Source organism: Polyodon spathula, chromosome 2 (assembly GCF_017654505.1).
Source record: "Polyodon spathula isolate WHYD16114869_AA chromosome 2, ASM1765450v1, whole genome shotgun sequence".
Taxonomy (NCBI): domain Eukaryota; kingdom Metazoa; phylum Chordata; class Actinopteri; order Acipenseriformes; family Polyodontidae; genus Polyodon; species Polyodon spathula.
Genome location: NC_054535.1, coordinates 58,922,769 through 58,948,707, shown reverse-complemented (window position 1 = coordinate 58,948,707; position 25,939 = coordinate 58,922,769). Strand labels below are relative to the sequence as shown.

Below are 25,939 nucleotides of genomic sequence, written 5' to 3'. Positions count from 1 at the left end.
TTGCTTTGTTACATTCCTTACACTGTCCATAAATCAAAATGTTAGGGACAATAGTACTTTTTGAAAATCTTACAGCACAACAACTTAATTTTTTGATTGTAAAAAGATCAACAAAACAAGATCAAAACAAGGAGAAAGAAAAGTATAACAATTTTTATCAGTTTGTCTTGGCACATAATGGGAACCGCATAATGACTTTGGATTATATAATAATATGTAGACCAAGAAATGTTTTTCTATTTTGTGTTATATTTATTTGTCTCTATAACTAGTAACCGATTGTCGGATTTCAGTCACTGATCAGTTTGCACGGATCCATTTGTCTAGTTATGGACAAAGTTATATTATTCATTTAAATAAAGTAATAGTATCTGATCAAAAGAGAACTCCATTATTACAACTATAGTGGTTCACACATATCTGTTGTGCTTTCTATTACACTATGTAACACAATTTTTGTTCCTGGGTAGTAAGTGTTATTTCCTAATTGCTTATGCCTCAAAAGTATAGAAAATGGCTATTATTCCCCATAAACTTTGCTTTTGTGACCAGGGCAGTGATATTTCAAAATATCACTATTTCCAATGGGAAAATGGGCAAATGTGTGTCTTTTCGTTCACATAAAGTCAGAAAAAAACAACATATGAATCCAAATTAACATGTATTTATACTAAAGTAATACAAAGATGACTACAAAGGATTTAGAAGTGAGCAGTTTTTCGAGATTTACAATTATACTGTATTTACAAATTGTCTTTTTGATGATATTGGACATCCGACATCGGACTGGAAAAGGAAAATTGTAATGTCGGACATGATCCAAGGCTTAAAGTAAATGTTCAAACCAGAACCCACTTTCTGCTTCTGTGAAGCAAAAGCCTGGGTAGGGAGGGCTTAGGTCGGCAGGGCAATCCACGGTTCACCACGCACCAGTGACCTCTGAGTCTGATAGGGCTCCTGCGGATCTGCAGTGGAGCCATTCAGATCTGTTTTGTCCTCCGGCTCTATAGGTCTGGTGGCTTCACTGTGGATTGAAAGATTACGGATTGGCGGAACACATTTCGGGGAATGCGTGTTTCAACCTCCATTTTCAGAGTTGCCAGGGGTTGCAGCAGTGAACAGGGATAAAAAATAACAATTGGGCATTCCAAATTGGGGACAAAACTGGGGTAAAAACCACTGGCGGTGAAATAAAAAAAAAAAAAAAAAAAAATTATGTTTTCATTTTTCCACCTTTCTTGCATGTGTTAACAAATACCAAATTAACAGGACTTTATAATACTCTAATTTAGAGTAGTACATCATTGTAGTTGGAAAAGTAGTACTGTACCAGTTGTATAAACACACATTTACATTAATAAAGATGCTGCTTGCAAATCATTTCAAATTCTTACTGGATTGATCATCTCGTGTATGCTGTAAAATAATGTTTTGGGGGCATTTATACTTGTAAGCACTTTTTATACAGCCTGCGATATTGATTTTAGTTCAATAACTAAAAGTCCTCCTGTTTAAACAAGTGTGAACAATCGATTGATGTCAGAGAATAACTTCAAACCACATGCAGCGCTCCTTGCCGGGTTGTTTAATGCATTTTCCATTCTTTTGTCACCTGGTGGCAGTGCAGCTGAATCAAAGCTTGTCAGAAAAAACAGGATTACAAAGCTGTGACATTTTTGTGTTACTGCACTGCGACAGTCTTGTGAAATAAGCTGGTAAATACCTGGCTCTGGCTACCGCTGTAGTCTGAGTGAGGTTATCTGGCAACAAATTCCCTTTCCCCAGTTGTATTGCTTTCCTAGAAAAAAATAAAGCTTATTTTTAAAGAAGAAACAATTATATATTCTTGGATACCAAGATATTTAGTAAGTAAATAGTCTGAGTGAGGAAAAATAGGCATTGAAATCTGTAAATCAAGTGTTGTTTCCATACAGTGCTGATACTGTATGTCTGGTTATCAATGTACTGGTACTAACTTTTGTCTTTTAGGCCTTGACTCTGAAATTAGATTCTGTGGGGGATCAGTCGTTGATATGCAGCACAACACCCACTGTTAAATGCCATCTATTCGAGCCTCATCAAAAACAAAGCAGCTAGGAGATTGGATTCTCATCTATAGAGATATCTATCACTGTGGAGGTGCTGTCAGGGGGGTTTCTAGCAGATGCTAAACAGAAGTAGTCGAGGTACCCCTTGTAGACTTGATAGCCATCGGCAGAATCAAGATGCTTTGTGGTTATATGCTTGTCAATTACCCTAAGCAGAACCAAATTGTAAAGTGTATCTGTGGTGTGGCATGTTTTAAAAAGAAAGCCACTTAAAGCCTGATTTAAAAAAGATGAAACCTCTAATGAAATCAACACATGAAACAGATTGATGTTACCCTTATGATCTATCCAATAAGAGGTGGTATGTGCCAACTAGACTGGGGATAGGCAACTCTTGCCCTGGAGGGGCATTCCACTCTAGCTATTAAAAAGCAACTTAATATGGGTATTAAATATCATAGTTATGTTCTTTATAGGTACAGCTGTTAAACCAGAATGTAGCCCTGTAGAAGATATTCCTGGCAAACTGATTAATTATTGACAACCTGACTAATTAAATAAAATATTAATAAGAAATTATGGTCAACATGACTACAGTCAGGCCTCGCATATCCAAACCTATGAAATGCTGACTTCAGTGACGGTTAAATGAATGTGATACATATAAGATTATTTAATTCTGGTCCGTTCCAACGCTTGTCCGTTTTTTCACAGAACACAAAAAAGATACAATAGCAAAAATACATAGCTGAAAGAACTGTGTTTTAAAATAAGTAGGCTTCCATTTTAATGTACTTTAGTTGGTTTAGTTGGTACAGTACAATATTTAACAGAAGTATTTTATTTCAGAACGATATGATTCTGAAAATATTACTTGCCAAAAGAGACGACAAATGGACTATAATCCAGTACATACTTTTAAATCTGGTGTGTATTGTAGCAGTATGTAAAATTCCCCATTAATGACAACAGCAAAATGAAAATGTTACCCATGCACAGAACTGCGTAAAACATAAGAGGCAATGCAATTTAGCAAACATTTTTAAAAATACCAGTTTCCAGAATTAAAACAGTATCCAGTCAGTATTCAAAATTGCAGAATATAGTGCTTAATGTCAGTTCACTTGCAAATGAAAATGCACAAAAGCAACTAAAGATCACAGGTTAAAAAAATCAATAAAAATGCAGCACAGTGTCTAGTAAAAGGGGAGGACTTCCAGTTGCTGATTGAATAGAGTATACGTACCCGCGGCTTGCTCCCACTTTACTATTATTGTGGTGTACAACCCTAGTACATTTGTTTAACCTCATAATACATATACTTAAAACAAATACATATCACTACCTGATTAGCACTATTATCAAACCAAAAGCAATGTGCTGTCCAGCTGTGGCCGTGACTGTCTCTCATTGTCAGGCTGAATAGATCTCTGTGGCCACGCTAATGTCTGTGCAATGGATCACGGCTGGTTTTACGAGTCATGGTAAATTTGTTCAAAGACACGGAGGAAATGGTGTGTGAAGTCACAGGGATGAAAATCCAACTGGTCTTTTTTTAATGCAATATACAGTACCTACATAAACATAAATTAGTCTGTCTATATAAATAGGAAGCAAGGAATATTAATACAAATATGTATTGATTATTTCTTTCACAACATCAATTTCAAGTTTTAATCCTGTAAATTGGTAAACTTCACAGATATTCAACTATAAACACAAATGTTCATTTTACATAACAATTGGTGTGGTTTCTACAGGACAGCAAACAAAAAACTGTAGATTTTACATACCTTTAAAAAATAATGTCTCTCTATAACACTACCTCTGTGTGCATCTGTTGCTTCTGCTGTGGTACAGTTTGCAGTTATTTTACATTTTTGTTTGTTTGTTTGTTTATATTATTCTGATACAACATGTTGTATATTTGATGTCTTTCTGGAGCGCCGGTTATCCAGAATTACATTTTTGTATGCAGAAAATGATTACAGCAAAAGTTAAGAATCTCGTTTCCATGTTTTATGAGAACTGGTAAATGTTGTCGCCTTTCATTTCACTGACAATTTTGTAGTAAGCACAGTATGCCACACAGTTGTCTTCAAACAGCAGAATGGCCTCAAACACTTCTTTCTCAGCTATGCTGAGATACTCCACTTGATTTGGGTCAAAGGTCTGACAGTCACTGAAAAATGCAGCTGCAGGTTGACAAAATCAGGCAGTAAAGTTGCACTACATGCATTTTTTTTTTTCAGCATTGTCAATTGATTTAAAGTGTGAACGGCTACATTGCAAAGTAAGGTTAAGGTGGAATTTCAAGTTATGTTGGTAAAGTTCAATTTTCTCTACTAAAATCACGGAATCCGTGACCACTGTGACTTAATCCCATCCTTACTGATAAGCAACAAAGTAAATGTGTGATTGATAATGATAGCAAGGTGACATTTGCTCAGCAGTTGCTGAAGGATCCCTAAACTGGTTACTAAGCAACCTGGCTCAGAGCATTTAGTATGTCAGTTAAAATGCCATAATAAACTGCCAGTGAAACACAGTATTTAGAACAATTAATTCATTAAAAAAAAAATTACTAGGAAAACACATGCATGGTATTGAAATAATAACGTTGAAATAAACGTTCAGGGAGTATCTATCTATTTATTTATTTAATAAAAATCTTAGTATAAAACCCCTTTGACGTAGTGCCCTAGCAGGACCTCCAAAATATTAGCTGCTACAGCCAAATCATAGCCGTTGGCATCTCTGTCTGTTTTCTTTGTTTCTGTGTGTATGTGTGTGTCTGTGTAGAATCTTTATTTATCTGTAATCATAATTATTATTATCCATCCATTATCATTAACCGCTTAATCCTTACAAGGTCGTGGTTAGCCTAACCTGGCAGACACAGGGTGCAAGGCAGGACTACACCCTGGACTGGACGCCAGTCCATTGCAGGGCACAACACACACAGAAAGGGCAATTTAGAATGACCAATCAACCTGAACAGCATGTCTTTGGACTGTGGGAGGAAACCAGAATACCCGGAGAAAACCCACACAGACACGGGGAGAACATGCAAACTCCACACAGACAGACTCCTAGGCCAGAATCGAACCCAGGACCCTCGAACTGTGAGGCAGCAGCACTAACCACCATGCCACCCACCATTATTATTTATTATTATTATTATTATTATTATTATTATTATTATTATTATTATTATTATTATTTATTATTATTATTATTATTATTATTATTATTATTTTTATTATTATTATTAGTTTGTTTCTGTGAGTGATTTATTTATTCTTGTTTTGAAAATAAAAAATCTTGCTATCAAATTTAGTCGAAGACTTGTAAATTGCTTTTTTAATACACCAAATAATGGAATTACTTAACACAAACAGGTTATAATGTTTCCCGTCTCAGTTTTTGGGAAGTCTTAGAACTGGTCTGCATTTGTACAAGACATTTCATTTCTGATTTAACAATATGAATTCCCTTGAAAACTGTCGTAGATCCTATATTTTTTTATATATAATTTGAAAAGAGAAGAATGAAAGACTCAGGGCAGTACTTGTTCATTTGCACCGTTACCAAACCAAAGAGCTGATTTTATGTCTGGTTAGGCAGCGGGGTACGCTTATGTTTCGGGGGTCACAAGATTTTCATCTTTCCAGATCTCTGCACTGATCTCACCAGACCAGGTGCTACGTTTAACCCTTTGCGGTCCAATTTTCTCTTTTCGGTCCGATGTCAGACCCTGTCCAACATCATCAAAAGACGAAAAGCACAGGTCTCTAGTTGTTTTTTCTCTGGAAAAAGCTGAGAAAACCTTTCAATGGCCGACTGAGGCTGACAGGAGCCGAATGAAGCCAAAAAAAAACAAACAAACAAACAAAAAAAAGGGCTTGTCAATGACGAGTGAGAGCTGAGAGAAGCCAAAAAAAAACAAGGGGCGGATCTGAGTAACACACAGAGGCACTGCACCACAGACCTAATGTGGACATAAAAAAACAATATAGCTGCTTCTGCATCAGCGAACAAGGGGTGGGGCGGGGCTGGAGATGCAGTACTGGGTGTCCTGTTGATATGCAGTGCCTTTTAAACCTGTTTTACTGTGAAAAAAATACTTTTAACAGCATGTGTAAAGTAAACAGCGCATGTGAAAATAAATTGGACCTGACGCATCTGACAGGCGCTGAATAAATGGGCCGCAAAGGGTTACAGCTATCAAATGTAAACCCTCCAAGGGTGGGATAAAGTTTGTCCGACTTCACCTTGCATGACTTCGCATCACCTTCGGGGGCAGCAGATGCTGTTTGACTGTCCTGAGGAGGCAGAGACATTTTCCAAGCACCACATCATCCCATATTTTAATATGTGCATACCCTACATGTTAACGTGTATGTGTGCGTGCGCGTGCATCTAGTGTCATCGCAGATAGGGGTGCACATATAAATATTTTTATGTTTGTATGAATGCATAGTTTTCATAGTTAACATACAAGAGTTAACCTGTTCAATAATAATTTTCACTAGGGTTGATTGTTGTGTGGTTTGACCTGTGGGACACCAGATGAGGAGAACGTATCTCAAGTGAAGTCTGCATAATGTATGTAGTAAGACAAACGCTTGTTGTCTGGATGAGCATGCATCTCATTTGAAACTCCTTGCATTGATCAACAGTCTAAAACTGATTTGGATAAGCCCTTCTCTTTGGATGAAATAACAGGCTATTAAATCTATACAGAGTGGCAAGTCCCCAGGGCCAGATGGATTCCCCACTGAATTTTATAAGACATTCTCTGTGCAATTATCCCCCTTGTTCAATGTTTTTGGAATCTTTTACATCGTTAAATCTACCACCAACACTTAGTCAAGCCTCACTCTCGCAACTCCTCAAAAAGAATAAAGACCCATTAGATTTCGTATTGTATGGCCCAATTTCACGCTGATGTGGATGTTAAAATCCTTTCCATTTGTCTAAATTCTGTCATCCCATCCATAGAATCTATGGACCAAACTGGCTTTATTCGCAAAGAGTAACTTAAAATGCCTTTTCAATGTTATATATGCTCTTTCAACTCTACCACTTCTCGAAGTTCTGATTTTGCCGGACGTGGAAAAAGCTTTTGACTGCATGGAGTGGAATTTTCACTTTATCACCCTCCAGAGGTTTGGGTTTGGCTCTAATTTCATATAGTTGGTCAAACTTCTTTACTCAGCCCATATGGCCTCAGCCTGCACAAACAATACACTCTAAATACTTTCCAATGCAACGCGGTACTAGACAGGGGTAACCCCTATCCCCCTTGTCATTGAGCTCCTCTCTATTTCTTAGAAATATTTATTAGAAATCAGGCTGTCCGGGTTGTGACCTGTGGGGGAAGGGAGCACAAGGTCTTTAAACAAAAGTACCCTCAAAACTCTACCATTCAATATCTCCTCTGACAAATTCAAGCTAAACTAGAAATTTCTTTATCTCTTCCAATGCATTCCATTTGTCATAAACAAATCTTTTTTTTTGCACTTTAGATCAGTTGATCTCTGTATTTATCTGGTTTCCTACAAATACCAAAACCCCTGGGGGGTCTAGCACTGCCTAACTTCCAGTATTATTACTGGCCAGCTAACATCCGCAATACGGCTTCCTGGCTCCATGCTCAGCTTCTGGAGGATGACCCTTCTTGGCTACAAATAGAAGAAACTTCATATGGGTCAGCATCTTTATCTGCACTTTTATGTTCATCCCTTTCTCTTTCTACCTGTAAGTTTAGTGCTAACCCCATAGTCCAGCAATCTCATAAAATGTGGCTGCAGTTCAGGCAGAATTTTGGCCTGCAGTCCATTTCCAAGTTCTCTCCTATTAATGCCAACCACCTGTTTCAGCCCTCTCTTATGGATACTACATTCCATGTCTGGCACAGAAATTGTATTATTTCCCTTAAAAATCTATATTTCAATTTTTTTTTTCACTTCATTCGGCCAGCTCTCTAAAAGATTCAACTTGCCAAGATCATTTTTTTTCAGCTACTTACAAGTTTGGAACTTTGTGCAAAAGAGATTAACTCAGTTTCCCCAACTACCACTTGAATTCCCATTGACAGCATATTGAAAATAGATCCCATTTGCAAGGGAGCAATATCCTTAATATACAGCTTGCTCTATACTGCCCCTCATTAGACACATTATACTCCCAGAACATGTAATGAATTGCGTTCTATCAAGGGTTCACTCTTCTTCTATCTGTGCCAGACACTGACTTCTGGGTCTCAATTTTTGAGAGCTTTTCACAAATTATCCAGATATCTATTGATCCGTCACCCTTATTGCGTTGTTTGGTGTAATTCCCAGCTGTATCTTGCTGACAAAGGTGCAATCAAACACCTTGGCATTTGTTACCTTACTGGCCAGACTCCTCATTCTGTTAAATTGGAAGCAAGCTGCCTCATCCTCTTTTACCCACTGGACCAAAAATAAAAGTACACCCTGCAAGGTTCTACTGATAGATTCAACACTGCATGGAAGCCTTTTTGTATCCCACTTAAAAAAATCAGGCAGGGGTGGAAGGGTAATGATCTAGGGCATGTTGTAACCTCTCCACAACTGTTTTTCTCTTATTCTGAACTCCCTTTGACCCATAAACAACTATATATTATTTATTTATTTATTTATTCATTGTATCTGTTTTGTTCCCCCCCAACCCAATATTTTATTTTTGTTGTGAAATTATTTAGTGATGTTTTCATAAATCCATCTTCTGATCACTTGAAAAATCAATAATAAACAGTAATAAAAAAGAGTAAAAGTGGGAAGTTTGCAACCACATGATTGACATTAAAGAGGAGTGCTTCTTTCTGATAATTAGATCAAGTCTTCAGCAGAACCAAACCAGACTGAACCACAAAAGCTAAAATTTAATTATTACAACCTGAACTATTAGCGTGCACCCCAAACCCCTACCTGTAAAAGGTCTATATAAACCAAACCCAAAAAAGAGCAGTGCTCTCAAACTCTAAAAACCCAAAGGTGCTGTTCCTTGACTGAAGAAAACCACAAAGCAAACCTCAGCAGCAGATACTATACAGGGAGAATTGGTGACAGACTGAGGACCATGGGGAGAGAAGCCAAGAGACCACGCCAGGGTGAGGCATATTACTGCTGTGTATCAAAGAGGACTGTTCGGATGAAAAAGTCTACAATCCATGTAATCTCCTTACTAGGTTTATATTCATATTCTACCCTCTTCTAGATGTGATTTTCTATATAATCATTGAAAATAATAGTGACTGTATTTATTTTATACCGTGTTTTTCTTTCATTATGTTAGTGTAGTGCAGAAATTGACCGACGAACGTAGGCTATACTGCAAACATATAAGAACTCGGTAGCGACGCTGTGTTATGCATCATTTGTTATTAGAGGGGGGGTCCTAAGCCATTCTCTGTGTCTGCTTGGTTTCTTGTCACGAACTCCCCCACTGACAAAGAATGCTTTTAAAAAGAGTCATAAACTTAATAGTGGACAAGTGGTTTATCTTCACCATCGTTGAATAAATCCTGAATAAAACCAGACGATTTTGAATGCTTTGTTAAATAAAATATTGAAATTATGTTCATATAGTTTTTTTTTTTTTTTTTTTTTTTTTTTTAAATTATGTCTGTATCCTAATATTCTATAAGGTGACGCAAAACTTTTGGCCATATATGTAAATTATATTCATTGTTAACATGCTGACAGAGTTTTACACTGTAAAGTCTGTTTCAAAGGTATTTTCAAGATGTCAGCCGAGTGCACGTGGGTTTGAGAACAGGGGCGTGTCCCTGATCACTGCAGGAAGAGCGATTAGAAACACAAGAGCGCTGGCTTTGCGTTCCGTGTGACATCATGGGTCCTTATTGCTGTGTTGTCTGTTGGGCAATGTGAGCACTAATCCTTACACTACCAGCTATAATAATAATAATAATAATAATAATAATAATAATAATAATAATAATAATAATAATAATGCAAGTCCAAGAGCCACCGAGGGAAAAGGGTACAGTTATTTACAAAAATTATGCATGCTGTTTGTTGACTGAACACATTGTTTACTGTACATATTATGGATTGTGCAAACACGCAAAACCAGATTTCTGTAAAACTTATATGCTTGGTCCTTAAAGTTCTTTTTAAGACACTGTGTGGTCCACTGGTTAAAGAAAAGGGCTTGTATCCAGGAGGTCCCTCGTTCAAATCCCAGTTCACTCTCTGACTCAGTTTGACCCTGAACAAGTCACTTAACCTTGTGGGGCTCTGTCTTTAGGTGAGACGTTGTTATAAGTGACTCTGCCTCTGATGCATAGTTCACACACCCTAGTCTCTGTAAGTTGTCTTGGGATAAAGGCGTCTGCTAAATAAACATATAATAATATATTTTTTCACAATTCACCAAATTTATGTGACTTTAACTGATGAACAACAAATTGGGTTATCTAAAATTGTAAACACACACAATTTTGAGGGTGAACTAGTTTGCCTTGTTTGTAGTTATTTGTGCAGTAGTCAATCACAGAATTGACAGCATGCCATTCTATTGGCGTTAAACAGGTGCATATACCACATTCTGACGATGTAACACTTTCTGTACACACATTTTTCATTTAGATACAAAGATTTCAGTTTTACTCAGTCCACCCACCAGTCCACCATGTGTCCCGATTGAGCCTCACAGAAATTTGGTAGCTGTACCACATGGTGTTTTGGCTCACTCAATGAAAGAAAGCTTTCAGCATGAACAATCCTCTAGTCACCTATGGCTCACCTTGCGAATGCCCCTGCCAAGATCCTCTCCATAGTTTGTCCCCAGAATTTCAAAATGGATGTTCGGATTCACTCCATTGTCATTTAATTCTAGAAAGCTTGTTAAACCACTGACTCCACCCTGTAGAAAAAAAAAAAAAAAAAAAAATGTAAGGTCCCTACTTTGGTTTGTGAACCAATGTGAATTTGTTTGTACATCCATAACTAGAAACACACAATAATACATATTAAAACTATGTCAACTAAGTAATAACTAATTAAAGTCTACCTGATAATGGTTTCTTAATTTAGTTGTATAAGAGTATTATTTTTACAATCTGCAACAACGTCTGCATAGATGGCTGTAGATTTTTTTAATCTCCAACAGCAAATGATTGTTTATATTATTAACGTTTACCAATGTTTATATTGTCATACAGCTAAGATCTCAGGTCTAAAAGTTATAGCTATTATTATAGTCAAACATTACAAATAGGTCTCACATATTCAGGGGTGCAAATTTGTCACTATAGCGCCTGGGTACCTCATGTAACACCAGCAACATTAAATTATGGTGCCAGTAAATATGCTTAATTTATTTGTATTCCTTAGCAACCAGAGATTGATCATAATTTTTCATTGTGTCTGGACTTATCACATGACCCACCTACATACACAGGAGAGAAGGTTTGTGTTGTGTGGGAAGATGAACTGCAGAAACTGGTCGCGAACCTCACTTTTACCCAATTAAACTCAATTAAATCAAAGTAAAAAAAGGTATGTGGGTGTGACAGGATGACAGAGGGCTGAGGCTCAGGGACAATCTATAGTCAAAAAAATAAAGTTCTTTATTAAATAAAATAATCAAATAAACAGGCACAAGGGCCAACAGAAAGAGGTTCAAACTAATCTTAAGTTAATCTTAGCTAGTTGATTAAAACAATCATGCTTTAATTAGATGCATAGTCATGGATTTATGTTAAAACCAAATCAGTTGTTGCTGCTAATTGTAACAATGCTCATTTAATTCTGTAACTTTTCCACATAATGCCTGTTGTTGCAGAATGCAGTGTAAGAAAATCGGTACTTCTGCATGTCATTCTTATATTTTTTCCAGCACTGCTAGCCAGTCCACTATTTTATCCAGTCATGTGTTATAATCCCAGCTAGTTTCTTCCAAGGTATTTCTACACTTTCCATGGCTTCTTAAAGTTAAAGAAGTCCTTTCCTATGGTTGTGTTGTTCATGGAATCCACAGTACTTTCATTTTTCTTCTCATTTTCAGAAAAAACCTTTATAGTTGAGACACTATAGCTTCTTTCATTTACATTAAAATTAAAATATGTTGCTTTGTGCAGCGTGTCATAGTGACATTGTATGTTATAATCTTTCATAACTGCAACCGTTGCACTGCAAATCAGACATATTGCCTTGCCGTTACAATTATTAATTGAACAAGTAATCATGTAGCTAACGATTTTGGAATCTTCTGTGTTCCGCCTCCACCTTTCACTTCCGTGACATCTCCAACTATTTTTTGGCTACTGATTTAAAATTTTACACAAAGTAAAATAAATACTTTAACCAAGTTTTTGCTTCACTGCGCTAATCAGAATTGTGTGCTGTGTGTGAAGAAATTGATCCTGTGTGTTATTTGATTGTCTATTTTACTACATATGTGAGCTGTGATTGAATATGCATGTTATATTAAAGAGACGGGTTGTTTTAAAGAAGAATTCCAAAACGATAGAGTACATCGATGCAATTTTAGAAACAAATGAGCGGGACTTTGCATTATGAGAAAGGAAAATGGCTTTTTTTTTTTTTTTTTACATCAGACAAGGAATGTTAAAATTAAAAGGTAATCAGTACAGTTTCACTTTACGTTGCTTCTGCCAAGTGTTGAGTGCTTTGTTTGTTGATCAATCATTTTTGGGCAATGTAAGCCACCACCTTCATAAACTACTGACTGAAAGATACGCCTGGACTGCTAGTGCTTTTGATATCAGTTGTCACAGGTAAGTCTCTGACATTGTCGTGCACATTAAATTACCACTCACAATACACGTAGTGCGCACGGTATGGTACAGTATGTACATTAGCCAAATATTGTGCATGTAAATGAATGCGTTCTGGCAGTAAATTTAGATTTGTTACAGGTTAGTCTCACTACTTTACTTGCGCACTAACTCTAAATGTAGCGCCCTTTCGTAAATGAGGCCCTATGTTTTAAATGTGAGTCTATTTAAATTATTATCCTTTTGCTCTGTACAGTTCCTCATACCGTGTACTCTCCCAATAAAGCCTTTTAAACCCACTGAACAATTAATACATAAGCCTTACACAATCTTCTGAAAGCCAAAGCTATGAGTTATTTATGAAAAACCGTCTCAGAAGAACAGTTACCTGTTGTTCCTGTTGAGATTGGGTAAGTTTAGCAGCTGTTGTTTGGTAACGGAACATAAAATAACACAGAGTGTGTTGAACTGTCGTGTCGTATTGCAATTCAAGGCAGTTTCAAATATGTACGTTCCAATCTCAGTTATTTTTTAGGTAAAAGTACCATTCCTATAGGAGGTTATGTGCAATTACTTGACCTGAGGACTTTTTTTTTTATGTTGGGTGATATAAGCCTACATTGTTATTGTCTTTTTGTTATGGAGAATAATAATAACAATTAAAAAAAAAAAAAAAAGTTTTAAAACACCAATAACTGCATTTGCATGGTGGCAGATGAGTGATGTATCAATCTGATTTATCTTTACTAGAGGCTTTCCTAATGTTATGTAGGTTGTGTATTTTATTCCCCCATATTTTATTGGTCCATTTCAGGACCACATTGGGTTCTATTTTAATGATCTAAACAGTAGCTGTAAATACTGCCGCACTTTAACTGTATATGTACAGACATTATTATTAACATTACAACATACAATAAAAATACAGTGACTAACTGTATAGTGACTAAATATGTTGTTTTTCATAAAAGAGACATGACATAATATCATATTGGCTTTAACTGGGTCAGTCAATTATATTAGTCATGTCCTGTCTCTACTTTATCTATTTATTTATTTATTTAAGTATGTGTCATTGTAACAGGGCAAGGAGCCCTGTATATTGATTTGTACCCCCCTGCCCCTGTGTTGTATATTGTTTTTGCATTTATTTATTGTATTTATATGACAGTGAAATCTGTGTTATTGTTTGTTTCTATTTGTTTGAAAATGTATTGAAGGCATAGCCGTATGTTTGTTTTGTAATTGTGTTGCAGCGTGGATGGGTAGCTGGTTAATCCCTCAGTCACTATTATAAAAGACTGCAGTTCTCCCTGCTCTGGGTGGATGTTCGGAGGAGGAACGGGAGAGCAAGAGAGGTGATTGAAAATGAAACAAAAACGATAGGATCGTGAAGGCGATTGCCCAGCCTAACCTATATGGGTTTTGTTTTGTGTCTGTGATTTGTTTTTGGTTTGAATATTTATTTTGCAATATGAGCACTGTTGTGTTTAAATATTTTATTTATTTTTGTTATTGAAAATAAATGGCACTGCAGCGTTTATTCACTGCAGTACTTTCCTGTGTGTTTGGTTCCTGCATTCAGACCTGATGTCACCACACGTCCATCCTGTCACAGTCAATTTAAGTATGTGTCACTCCTCTGAGTTACTGCACAATTTCTTGTTTATAATTTAGTAATTCCTAAATCTAATAGACTTTTTCCCTTTTTGTATCGGATATTTGTTGAAAATCTGATAGATATTGTGATTACAACCATTTCCTGTCGATTGCCATTGAACTATAAAAAGAATATCTAAGGAGAACAGTAGAATACAAGCTAAACAAAGCTTTTGAAGCTGTAGTCAAATAAATTTCTCCCTCCACTGTAACTCCCTCCTCCCTCCCTCCTTATCATCATCATCATTATTATTATTATTATTATTATTATTATTATTATTATTATTATTATTATTATTATTATTATTATTAGGCTTTCAAGCCAAAGGCTAGGAAGCCTATTGTTATTATTAAGATTTTATTTATTTTTTCTTCCCAAAATTTTAAACTGCTGCTGCTTCAAAGTTGTGTGACTGATCGGGTTCTGACTTGGCAGTTAACAAGCTGGATACATTGGCTGTCAGATGCTGAAAAAATTTTGCTGCTGCATCCTTGCAATTGGCGGCGTGACACATTTTTCGATAAAACCTTTCGAAATCTTCTTCTTGGGAACCGGAGAAGCGATTGATCTGAAATTTGGCACAAATCATCAGCATCCAAACCTGCATCAAGTTGCGAAGCAGAAGTTGCTATGATAAATTTTAATGTCAAAATGGCTGCCACAATCAAAATGCGTCCCTGTGACGGAAAGATGAGTTCTGGTGATGAATCTTCCTCCCAACCTGTGAGGGCGCTAAAGAACGGGAGGAGAAGCATCTGGAAGGGCTGGCCTGACAGTTCGTTTCCGGGTCAGGGAAGTGGGTCAGCCTGGAGGGAAGCGCGACTCTGTTGTAAGACCGTATTGATTTGAGAGATAAACGAGAGGCAGCTGCAAGTAATAAGGCAGCTGCAACCGTTTATCTTGATATCATGCGGGATTACATATAGGGGCCAGGGTAACGCTGGTTTTCTCCTTCGTTTGGGTTAACGTTAGGAGAGAAGGACTGAGAGAGGAGCTCTCAGAGTATTTGTGAAGAGTGTTTTACGTGCTGTGTGTTATTTTCTGTCTGTCTGTAATTGTCTGTCTTTGTCGCACTAATAGACAGTTAACGCACATCTCCGGAGCTGTCGAAAGGAGAGCACTATCCGGAGCACCACTGCACTGAGCACCTGCACGTTTTCGATCACCCAGGACTGGTGACCGTACCGTTGTTTTTGTTCGGGACTGTACCCTTGTTTTCATTATCCCCGTGCTTTACACATTGTTGTGTATTGCCGGGGATTTATTATTTTTGACAGTCGCCAGACCTGGAAAAGAGCAATAAAGCACTTATTCACTGAATCACTGTTGTCTGTTCATCACTCCTGCACCGCATCACCGCGACATCTGTTCCCCTTACCAACCACTTTGCTACACGTGGTGTCAGATCCGGGATGGACCGCAACGCACTGGCGGAGTTGCTGCAGGCACTGGAGATCAGACGGGATGCAGAGGAGAGACGGAGGGAGGAGCGCTATACGGCGCTCATAGAACGGGTAGGGCTGATCGTTGCTGCAGGAGCGACCCCTACCGGAACATCATTGATGTCGGCCCCGAAGGCACGGGCCATGAAAATGACGGCGGAGGATGATCCGGAGGCATTTTTGGTGGCGTTCGAGCGGCTGGCAACCGCGGCGGGATGGCCTCGGGAGTTCTGGGCAAGCCAGCTAGGACCTTGCCTGATCGGGGAAGCGCAGGCAGCTTACCAAGCCCTGAGCGACCAGTACGCCACTGACTATGACCTAGTCAAGCAGGCTATCCTCCGTCGTCTCAACATCACCGCGGAGACCCACCGGACGCGGTTCCGCGAGTACCGGAGAGCCCCGGAGACACGCCCCAGGGTGGTGGCACAGCGGTTGTGCGACCACATGGTCCATTGGCTGACCCCAGAGAAGAAGACCGCTCAACAAATGGGGGAAGCCATTGTGGTGGAACAATTCTGCCATGTGGTCGGCGCCGAAACTCAGGCGTGGGTACGGCGCCACAACCCTGACACCCTGGAGGAGGCGGTCAAATTGGCCGAAGATTTTGAGGACTCTCTGACGTCAGCCCGGGTCGGGATCCTGTCAGCCCCTGCCCTGCTCAGGAACCAACCTCTCCCTCCCTCTCCTCCAACACCACCACCATCACCCTCGGTCCCGGCACCCAGACCTCCCAGACCGCCGACCCCGTTGGGCCCCCTTGCCTCCCCCCCATGGAGACCGAGGATGGCCCCCAGCTGGGGTAGAGGTGTTGCCCCTGCCCCGTTGCCCTACCAGCAGCGGGACAGATATTTAACCTATGCCCCCTCTGTCCCTCCACTCTGTTTTAGGTGTAACCAGCCAGGACATAGGGCCAGGTCATGCCCCGCTGCTATGGAGTGTGACGTGGCTGCATGCAACTGGACACCTGGAACGGGTAAGCAGGGGGAAAACGGTTGGGAGGGGCCCTGTCTGATTGACGTGGTTTTAGGGAATGTGAAAACCCACGCGTTAGTGGACACAGGGTGTGAGCAAACCTTGATCAGGACAGCTCTCTTGGGCGGTATGTCGTGGCGGCCACAAGGTCAGGTGGCCATCTCCTGTATCCATGGAGACACGGCGGCATACCCCACCCTAAAAGTATATTTATCGGTAGGACCGATAAAACGTCACCTTGTAGTCGGGGTGGCGGAAAGGTTGCCGCACCCAGTTATTCTGGGCCGAGACTGGCCAAAATTCAAAGAATTGGTGCAAATAATGGCAGTCTCAGCCACACACGTAAACGTGGCAGAAAAAGGGAAAAAGGAACGGATTGGTGATGTGTTTCCTTTTCATCCTGAAATGTTTTCCCCTCTGTTCCGTCCTAGAAAAACAAATAAGGAGAGACGGACCGCGAAATGGGAGGGAGCGTCTTTGAGACAAGGCTGGGGTCTGGTGGGAGAGTGCTGTAATGGTAACAAACGCCAGTCGAAGGGAGTGGGAACGCAGTGCGACCGAGAGAGCGAGGTTACTGGGCCGACTAGGGCAGAGGTTATTCCAGCCCCTCTCAATATACCGGACCCGTGGTACTCAAGCGCGGACCTAGTGTGGGGCCAAAAGAACGACCCGTCACTGGTGCACGCTTGGGGGCAGGTCCGGTCCATTGAAGGTAAGGATGTTGATGGCGCTGGGCCGCTAGTATATCCACATTTCAGTATAAAGGGGCAATTACTATATAGGGTAAACCTAGCCGCGGGCACAGGACAGCCTGTAACACAATTATTGGTTCCCCCGTCTTGTCGGACCGAGGTCATGAGGCTGGCGCATGATATCCCTTTTGCGGGGCACCTCGGAGCCGAGAAGACGAGGGAGCGAATATTGGCTCGATTCTATTGGCTCGGTCTTCATACTGATGTGTCGAAATATGTAGCCACATGCCCAGACTGCCAGCGAGTAGCGCCAGGTCGAGTGCGCCCCGCTCCTTTGGTCCCACTGCCGATTATTTCCACTCCGTTCGAGCGCATTGCAATGGACATAATGGGCCCTTTGCTACCTTCTGACTCTGGGTATACGCATATATTAGTAGTGGTGGATTATGCAACGCGATACCCAGAGGCAGTTCCATTGAGGTCCACTAGTGCAGCTGCAATAGCCACCGAGTTAGCGCAGATTATGGCTAGAGTAGGGATCCCCAAGGAGATTTTGACGGATCACGGAACCAATTTTTTGTCCAATACGTTACAGCAGGTGTACAAAATATTAAAAATACGTCCCATCAGGACGTCCGTTTATCATCCACAATCGGACGGTTTGGTTGAACGTTTTAATCAGACCTTAAAGTCGATGCTGAGGCGATTTGTAACACAGGAGCAGAAACATTGGGCATCGCTTCTTCCCTACCTCCTTTTTGCGGTGAGAGAAGTGCCGCAGAGTTCAACGGGGTTCTCCCCCTTTGAGCTCCTGTACGGCCGGCAGCCTCGCGGCATTCTCGACCTGCTGAGGGAGGGGTGGGAGGAGCACAAAGGCTCGTCTAAAAATGTAGTGAAGTATGTGCTCCTACTACGAGATCGCCTGGATTTGGTCGGTCGTTTGGCCCAAGACAACCTCAGATCGGCTCAGCACCGACAACAGCAGCATTACAACAAAAATGCACGGATTCGAACCTTTCGACCAGGGGACAAGGTAATGCTGCTACTTCCCTCATCTGAATCGAAACTGTGTGCTAAATGGCAGGGGCCGTATGAGGTGATTCGGGCTATAGGGAAAGTAAATTATGAAATTAGACAGCCCGATCGCCGAAATGAACGTGAAATTTATCATGTCAATTTATTAAAGCCCTGGCAGGCAAGGGAGGTCTTATTTATAGCCCCAGGCAATATGGAGGATGATTTAGGTCCCTGTTCAGAGACCCCGAGCACAAGAGCGATTTCTATGGGGGAACAATTGGTTCCGGATCAGCAAAGAGAGCTGCGTAAGCTTATTGAGGAGTTCAGCGATGTTTTTTCTGACGTGCCCGGCAGGACAAACTTAGTTGAATATGACATTATCTCTCCACCAGGTGTCACAGTGCGAGAGAGACCGTACCGGATCCCGGAAAGTCGACGAAGTGGCGTTCGCAAAGAGGTATGTGATATGCTCGAGCTTGGGGTGATTGAGCCTTCCAGGAGCGAGTGGTGCAGTCCGATCGTCATAGTGGCTAAGAAAGACGGCACCAACCGCTTCTGTGTGGATTTCAGAAAGGTGAACGCTATTGCTAAGTTCGATGCATATCCCATGCCTCGGGTCGACGAACTTTTAGACAGACTGGGAAAAGCGAGGTTTATTTCCACTCTGGACCTGACGAAGGGATATTGGCAAATCCCTTTAACCCGCAGCTCCAGAGAGAAAACCGCATTTTCAACACCAGAAGGGCTGTTCCACTTTAAAACCATGCCGTTTGGGCTACATGGTGCGCCCGCTGCCTTTCAGAGACTGATGGATCAGGTTTTACGCCCACATCATGAATATGCAGCAGCGTATATTGATGACGTGGTGATATACAGCTCCACCTGGCGAGAGCATTTGGCTAGGGTTACAGCCGTTCTTCAGTCTCTAAGGGCAGCCCGGCTGACAGCTAACTTGAGGAAATGTGCGTTTGCCAAAACAGAGACTCAATATTTGGGATTTTTAATGGGGAATGGAAGGGTGAGACCTGTAGTCACCAAAATCCAGGCTTTGGTTGATGCAGCGATCCCCAAAACCAAGACTCAGGTGAGGTCACTACTGGGCTTAGCCGGTTATTACCGCCGCTTCATCCCCGAGTACGCCACAGTGGTTAACCCGTTAGTCGACCTCACCAAAAAGAGTGCTCCAAATTTAATTAAATGGTCAGCTGAGTGTCAGGGAGCGTTTGATACTATTAAGCGTACACTTTGCCAGGCCCCCACTCTTATCACACCAGATTTCACCAAGAGATTCATCCTCCACACCGACGCATCGGATGTAGGTTTGGGTGCAGTCTTGTCCCAAAAAGTAGCTGGAGTAGAGCACCCGATATTATACCTCAGTAAAAAAATGTTACCTCGGGAACGCAACTACTCCGTAGTCGAAAAAGAGTGTTTGGCCATTAAATGGGCTACTCACTCTTTACGATACTACCTGCTGGGACACTCATTTGATCTGGTCACAGACCACGCCCCACTCAAGTGGTTAAGCACAATGAAGGACAGCAATGCCCGGATAACTCGGTGGTATCTGGCATTGCAGCCCTTCATGTACCACATGGTACACCGTGCGGGGAAAGACCACCAAAATGCGGATTATTTTTCCCGGGAGGGGGGAGTAATGGGGAAGGTAGATTTAGCCGAGTGTTCCTTCGGCTCCACTCTGAGCGGTGGGATATGTGACGGAAAGATGAGTTCTGGTGATGAATCTTCCTCCCAACCTGTGAGGGCGCTAAAGAACGGGAGGAGAAGCATCTGGAAGGGCTGGCCTGACAGTTCGTTTCCGGGTCAGGGAAGTGGGTCAGCCTGGAGGGAAGCGTGACTCTGTTGTAAGACCGTATTGATTTGAAAGGTAAACGAGAGGCAGCTGCAAGTAATAAGGCAGCTGCAACCGTTTATCTAGATATCATGCGGGATTACATATAGGGGCCAGGGTAACGCTGGTTTTCTCCTTCGTTTGGGTTAACGTTAGGAGAGAAGGACTGAGAGAGGAGCTCTCAGAGTATTTGTGAAGAGTGTTTTACGTGCTGTGTGTTATTTTCTGTCTGTCTGTAATTGTCTGTCTTTGTCGCACTAATAGACAGTTAACGCACATCTCCGGAGCTGTCGAAAGGAGAGCACTATCCGGAGCACCACTGCACTGAGCACCTGCACGTTTTCGATCACCCAGGACTGGTGACCGTACCGTTGTTTTTGTTCGGGACTGTACCCTTGTTTTCATTATCCCCGTGCTTTACACATTGTTGTGTATTGCCGGGGATTTATTATTTTTGACAGTCGCCAGACCTGGAAAAGAGCAATAAAGCACTTATTCACTGAATCACTGTTGTCTGTTCATCACTCCTGCACCGCATCACCGCGACATCTGTTCCCCTTACCAACCACTTTGCTACAGTCCCTAACAACAAACTGCTGCTGTTTGAAAACTGTTTGTCCAACAAACTCCAGACTTGGTAGTTATCTTCCCAGTAACAATGGGATACAAATATGTGAAAAAGGTGATGTTTTATAAAACAAGGTGGCCACCAGGTGTATGTTTATGTCTAAAATTTAAAACTGTCTCATTTGACAAATGGTTTACTTGACTAACTCGAAACTTTACAAGCATCACCCTTCACACTGTAGCAATACAACTGACTTTTAAAAAACTGGTGTTAAACAAGATGGCTGCCTGGTGCATTTTTGAAAAAAAAAACTTTCAAAATCTTCTTCTGTGGAACAGTTGAAGTTGCTGATTTTAAACTTGACACATTGAGAACTAAACACACTTAGACAGGTACTGATACTGGGGTTTGGGAGCTGTAAAACTGTCTAGTTATTATTATTATTATTATTATTATTATTATTATTATTATTATTATTATTATTATTACTTTTTTCAGCTCTCAAATGTTGAATGTTTTTTGTTAGCTATGGCCCATTCTAATATGTAGCTGGTCTCCTGGGTAATATGACTGGCAATTAATCTAACCAATGAAAATGCGGAAAAGTTGGAAACAGTTCTTTACTGGCTGATCTCTTCAGACCAGCAAAAATGGTGTGGGAGGGAGGAGGGAGCATGGAACATGATAGAGGGAGGAGGGCTTTTCAGAGGAGGGAGGAGGGAGTTACAGAGAAGGGAGCACATACTGACTCATTTTTGTCCTGATGTACGAAGATGTCATAATATGCACACCGTCAGCGGTGTAGTCCTAAATCAAAAAGTACCGGAACGCCAACAAAATATAGATTTCTCAAGCAAAAATTACACAAATTCACATTTTATTTGTTTATTGAGCTAGAGGTAAGATTTAATCGGAAATGCATGTGTCTAGAATACGACTTTTATGGCTACTCTCCTAATCAGTGTTGCCAGACTGGCAGTTTTCCAGCCAAGTTTGTCTTGTTTTGAAAACATCTTGCTGGTAAATACTGTCTTTGGTGGTTTAGTAATGGTGTTTTTTTTCTAGTCCTTTTGATTATGAGGTCATCACCAGCTCAGAACTTCAATCACTACAACGGCCTATATAGTACATCACACCCTCCTCTTTTTTCTGGAGCTCTGCATCCAATAACATTACGAATCACACAAACGCTGTTATTTTTTATTCATGACCGATTTCAGAACTGTACAATTACAATTGTTTTTCAATTTATTTTTAAAGAATGTATCTGCTGACAGTTCTGGACAATTGAATTTTACACAACATTATGAATACATGTTTTTTTTTTCCTGGACCTACAGCATTTGATCTCAACAAAGAAAAAAAAAAAAAAAAACAGCAGTTCTGGTACTGTAAATTGTGAGAGAAAAAAACAAACAAAGCAGATAAATAAATACATAGGCCCAAATATTCAAATGCCTCGCATGTGTCGTAGAGATTTTTTTTCCGCAAGTCCTTTTTGCGAAAAAAAGTATGGCTTCTGCGTGAGATTCAAAATAAGTGCTGCGTTGGAAGTGCTTTTCCCTTAAATTTGGGGGAGGTGTCATGAATAATCCCACAAGTTCACCACCACGAGCTAAACTGAAAAGTTAATTTGCTCGCAAATCACAATGTTGCATGGAACTCACATAAGACTGGGTACACTCTTCTTAATTATTTTGCAGGAAGTATTTCAGGACAGTCTCCGTTTCTAGTTAAAGCATGAACATGTCTTTCAGACAGCTATATTTGAAAATGCTAACAGGGCAACAGAAAAAAAAAGAAATATTGTGCGGGAAGAATACACAGACAGTGTATAACATTCCTTAGTTGACTTATACTTTGATTAAACATAATAACATTTTGGTTTATTTCCAACTCAAACATTTAATCAAATAAAGAGGTGCCGGGGTGCAAGCAATGACAATAACACCATTCTTAAGAAGCGCACATTCAAAATCATAACAAGTTTATTTGAGAGTATTGTATGTACCAGTGTTAGATTTTATAATCACGTATTCTACAACATATATGCAAATCAGTAGTATGTGCAGAAAAATAAACTAACGCCAAATGAATAACAAAAAAAAAAAAAAGAACTAAGCCTGTATACATAGGCACGTAACCCGTAGGGTGGAGGGGGCAGGTTGTTCCTGTTATTAAACAGTAGTATAATTGAAAGTAGTGGTATTTAAAAATAACAGATGCCAGTTTTCACTTCAGTGAAGTAGGCTACAATATTTGATTGATTAAAAATGTGTTGTTTAGTGAAATTAATGTTCAACTTTCATATTGAAGCTTGTTGTGTACTACTCATTTTTCAAACCAAGTAGTGTAGGAATTTGTTGGTATTGTTCAAAACATTTTTTAAATCAAGTAAGCTTATTTCATTTGTGTGTAAAAAAAAATGACAATAGAGTCGCAGCCAGCGTCATCTTTATGGCACGTAAATGGTAAAGTAATTAAATGTCCCTGGCAGTGGACTGTCTCTGTTTAGCGCATGCATTAACTTTCAGAATGGATAAAACTGTGTGAGAATTGTAAGAAAATGCATGAGAGCAAAACATTTAATGACATTGTGGCAGGGTGTGGGTATCCACAGGAAAAACAATTTTGGTAGACAGTTCAGTGCTGGTGCACTCACAGGTACTCAAAAGAATAATGAAAGCAAAAGGCGAAAGAAAAAGGGAAAATAAAATACAGTAATAAAACTACAAAACAAAAGTGCCGCTTACATAGTGCCCGCACTGCCGCTATGCCGACACCCGTCATCTCGGGTCTCCGTCTTACGCTTGGCTATTCTCTATACACTGGGGTAGCCAGAGTTCCTCATATCTCTACACACATCTCCTCGGGTATGTGATACTATATTATTCATATACCCGAGGGGTATATATTATAGAAATATATTTCTATAGTCTTCTTTCTCTAGGCGTGCTTGCCTATTTTGGTTGCTCACTTCAACCACTGGCGTTCCTGCCTGGTCTATGTTTACATTGACCTTCTCGGCCAGTGTCTCTGTGTCTTCTCAATCGAGGCCACCCGAATGTATAACCAAGCGTGGTACTTATGGGCCAAGCAATCCCCCAAGGCCCGCCTCTCAGCCACTCAAAGAGAGGGAAAGCCAACTCACCCTCTTCCACACCTCTTCGTGTCACTGCCATGAGTGACAGGTGGATCTTACAAGGCTGCTGCCCTCATCCTGCAGCACCATGCATGCGCCAGACAGTCAGCACAGATATCCCCTGTTACAGATATTTTTAACTTTCATAGTTGGAGGTGCTGGGGCTAATCCTCGTTAAACCCATATGATGTGTCTTCATTTTGCAAAAAGTTGCAATGGTTATATACCTTGAGAGATTTCCTATGTAAATTAATGTTAATTTATTAATTTCCGCAGTGCTGTGATAATTGCAGTTTCTCCACAACTCTTTTAAATTTCCCTCACTTGTGATTTTACACAAAACATTCACAACACAAGCAGAGTTGTGAGAAAGATGAGAACATTTGCAAGATCTTTGAATATTTGACCCATAGTTTATAACATTACTGTTTTTCTTTTTTTTTTTTTTTAATAAATGTAGTGCACTTATTTAAGCTTTTGTAAAAAATTGTATACTAAATCTTAAATGTAAGTGTGTTTTTGGCTGCTTGCCTACTTCATCAGCATATTTACTAAAAAAAAACATTTTTAGCCCTATTAAACTTCAGTATTGTAGTTTGTAATAGAAGTTCCTAATGTTCTCTTGATTGTGTCAAAAGGATGACTGACTGAATTATACTATTGTGCAGGAATCAGGAGATGTGTGTGACTTGACTCTGCAAACACTTAAAATATGTGATGGTTATCAGAGACGGAGACTCCGATTCATGTACCATCAGTAGTGGCATGTAGGGAATGTCTATTCAATGGCTATCTTGATTTCTACATGGAAAAGAGATTGCTTCATTGGTGCGCATGCATCAAAATTATTCTCAAGTTGATTCTTACCCTTTGCAGTCCAATTTTTTTGATCCTGTCAGGCTGGTCTTATTTAATTTTGGGTAATATAACACTTTAGACCATGTGCTGTTCAAATTGAATTAAAGTGACTAATTACATAACACATGATTCAAATCACTGTGTAATCACAGAGGAAAGATACTCTGAGGAAAGAAAATTATACCAATGTTTTCAACCAAAAACAATTTTTATTCATTTTTTCACTATTTATATGACGCTATCTCCAAGTCTGTCTCTGTGCTTCTCTTTTTAGATCATTTTTCTCAGGCTTTTGAAGAGATACTCTGATGCTAAGGCCAAACATCCCAGCACCTGGTCATGGTGCCAAGTAAACCGTCCTTGGCTAAGACCCACCTTACATCCTGTCAAAATGTGCCTTAATGCTGCAGGTGATGAACACAAAGGACATGAGGGATCCTCTCCCACCCTGAGGTTTAGGTTCTGTGGTGATCGGAGAACATCATATGCTGATCTGATGAGGAAACTGATCCTGGTTCCATTGTCCATAGGTCTTGCCAGCCGATCTTGAGTTGTTCCACATTCTCAACCATTCTCCCTGCTTGGCCTGGGAAATGGCCTTTACACACCTGATCCTCTCCCCCTGCCTTTGCACCTCGTTGACTACCAGCTTCCTCCTTTGAGCTGGGGTTGCCTTGTGCCATGTAGGAGGAGTTGAACTGAGACCAACCTCCTTTTACATGCTGAACTTGCCCCATAATATCTCTGATTCGAAGGGCAGCCTTAGCATCTTCCACAGCTTTCAATACCTCCCATTTTCTTCCAGTTTTCAACACAGGTGCTGCCTCCCTTATGCATTTGTCTCGTTAATCTACTAATGAGTTTCAGTTTGCACTGTAAAGCGCTGCTGTCTA

General features: G+C 40.2%; 1 protein-coding gene across 1 annotated transcript in view; it reads right to left on the bottom strand.

Annotated features, from left to right (window-relative positions):
- Positions 1-25,939, bottom strand: part of LOC121298802 (glutamate receptor ionotropic, delta-2) — a 611,129-nt gene that overhangs the window by 186,647 nt on the left and 398,543 nt on the right. The window contains exon 8 of the mRNA XM_041226028.1: positions 10,848-10,967. Within this exon, the coding sequence (XP_041081962.1) occupies positions 10,848-10,967 (120 nt within the window). The remainder of the gene's footprint in view (positions 1-10,847; positions 10,968-25,939) is intronic.